Below are 2,138 nucleotides of genomic sequence, written 5' to 3'. Positions count from 1 at the left end.
TCCACACCATCCTCCAGATCATTTATGAAGATATTGAACAAAACCGGCCCCAGGACCGACCCCTGGGGCACTCCACTTGACACAGGCTGCCAATTAGACATGGAGCCATTGATCACTACCCGTGGAGCCCGACAATCTAGCCAACTTTCTACCCACCTTATAGTGCATTCATCCAGCCCATACTTCTTTACCTTGCTGACAAGAATACTGTGGGAGACCGTGTCAAAAGCTTTGCTAAAGTCAAGAAACAATACATCCACTGCTTTCCCTTCATCCACAGAACCAGTAATCTCATCATAGAAGGCGATTAGATTAGTCAGGCATGACCTTCCCTTGGTGAATCCATGCTAACTGTTCCTGATCACTTTCCTCTCATGTAAGTGCTTCAGGATTGATTCTTTGAGTACCTGCTCCCAACCTCAGCTGCTTTTATGAGGATTCCTGGCTTCCCCCTCCACTTCTCACTGTCCCCTTGGCCCCAGCATTGTGTCCTCGCTGCGCTCATTGAAGGCTCCTTGTCAGGCTGAAGCAGTTTCTGTCCCTGCAACGGAGCAGAGCGAGCCCAGCTGCGGGGGTGAGGAGGGAGGTGGATATGAATAAGGAGTGGATGGGGTTGGGGATAAGAGGAGATAGGAACAGAGGTGGGGCCTTGGGAGAAGAGCTGGGATGGGAGAGGGGCATTTTGGAAGAAGTGGGGCAGGTCTTTGCAGGTACAGGCAGGGCAGGGCAGTGGGCCTCAGGGATCCAGTTATCAGCAATTAGAAAGGTGAAAACCCTATGAATTATTAAATTGTACACGGACCAATTTCTCAATTTCTCACACTCACACACAGCACAGTAAGGCCACAAAAGGATTACATGTTGCTTTGACTGTCCACTCAGTGATTCAGAGAAGAGAGTCCAGCACCTTATAAGCAGCCGGGTCTGCACGTAGCTCAATCTCAGAGTCAGAGCCTGAGGAGAAACCATTAGGACCCTTCATGAATAAAGAGGCGGAGCAGCCTGTCCCAGATCTGTGTGGTCCTTACCCCGTAGATGATGGGGTTTAGCATGGGGGGCATGAAGACGTAAATGCTGGAAATGAGAACGTGGACATTCAGAGCCACATTCTGGCCAAACCGGTACAGGAGGGAGGTGAAGAAACGTGGGACATAAAAGGCTAAAATGACAAAGAGGTGGGAGCTGCAGGTCCCAAAAGTCTTGATCTGGGCATCCTTTGTGGGGAGGCTGAAGATGGCCCTAAGGATCTGGATATAGGACGCGGCAATAAAAATCACATCCAGACCCATCACACTGAATTGCACAAAGAGTCCATAGTAACTACTGATGCGGATGTCGGCGCAGGCCAGATTAACCACGGCCATCTGCAAACATAAGTGCCGAGGGATGATGTTGGTTCTGCAATATGGCCATTGCCTCGCCAGGAAGGGATAGGGCAGTGCGAGTATCCCACAGCGTAGCACCATGGCCAGGCCAATCTTGGCCACCATGGGGTTTGTCAGGATGGTAGAATGTCTCAGGGGATGGCAGATGGCCACGTAGCGATCCAGAGCCATGGCCGCAAAGATCCCAGACTCCATCGCTGAGAAGCTGTGAATGAAGTACATCTGGGTGAGGCAGGCACTGAAATCGATCTCTCTGGAATTGAACCAGAAGATGCTCAACATTTTGGGGAAGATGGATGTAGAGAGGACCAGGTCAGTGACAGCCAGCATGCAGAGGAAATAGTACATGGGCCCATGGAGGCTTGGCTCTGTCTTCACAATGAACAGGATGGTGAAGTTCCCCAAGACAGCTATGGCATACATGGCACAGAAGGGGATGGAGATCCAGACATGGGCTGCCTCCAGCCCAGGAATGCCCAGCAGGATGAAGGTGGAGGGGTTGGTGAGGTGGGTTGTGTTGGAATCTGACATGGAGTAGGGGAGAAGTTGTCCAACTCTGAGGCAGAACGGTGTCTCCTGCATGAACCACGTGTCCCACTGACTTCCTGTATGTGCCCAGCCTCTAGGGTGATGGTCGCAGTACAAATGCCTGGATGGAGAGACAATGTGAATATGAGACACTATATGCACAACTGGAGGCTGTTCTCATGGGTGAAGCAGATCGGTCGCCCTTCACACACTGAAAAACGACAT

The 2,138-nt window shown here is 51.2% G+C and overlaps 1 protein-coding gene across 1 annotated transcript; it reads right to left on the bottom strand.

The window, feature by feature from the left end:
* Positions 1-968: 968 nt before the first annotated feature.
* LOC144278076 (olfactory receptor 52R1-like) lies at positions 969-1,916 on the bottom strand. The gene has a single exon (XM_077839234.1). The coding sequence runs from the start codon at positions 1,914-1,916 to the stop codon at positions 969-971; it is 948 nt and encodes a 315-aa protein (XP_077695360.1).
* Between the last annotated feature and the right edge of the window lie 222 nt (positions 1,917-2,138).

The sequence above is a fragment of the Eretmochelys imbricata genome, chromosome 1, assembly GCF_965152235.1.
Source record: "Eretmochelys imbricata isolate rEreImb1 chromosome 1, rEreImb1.hap1, whole genome shotgun sequence".
In the NCBI taxonomy this organism is placed as follows: Eukaryota; Metazoa; Chordata; order Testudines; family Cheloniidae; genus Eretmochelys; species Eretmochelys imbricata.
Note: the sequence above shows the minus strand (reverse complement) of the source record. Positions and strands in the feature narration are given on the sequence as shown.

Bases quoted from the DNA above. Each gene is read 5' to 3' on its own strand.
- LOC144278076 (XM_077839234.1), bottom strand. From the start codon at position 1,916: ATGTCAGATTCCAACACAACCCACCTCACCAACCCCTCCACCTTCATC.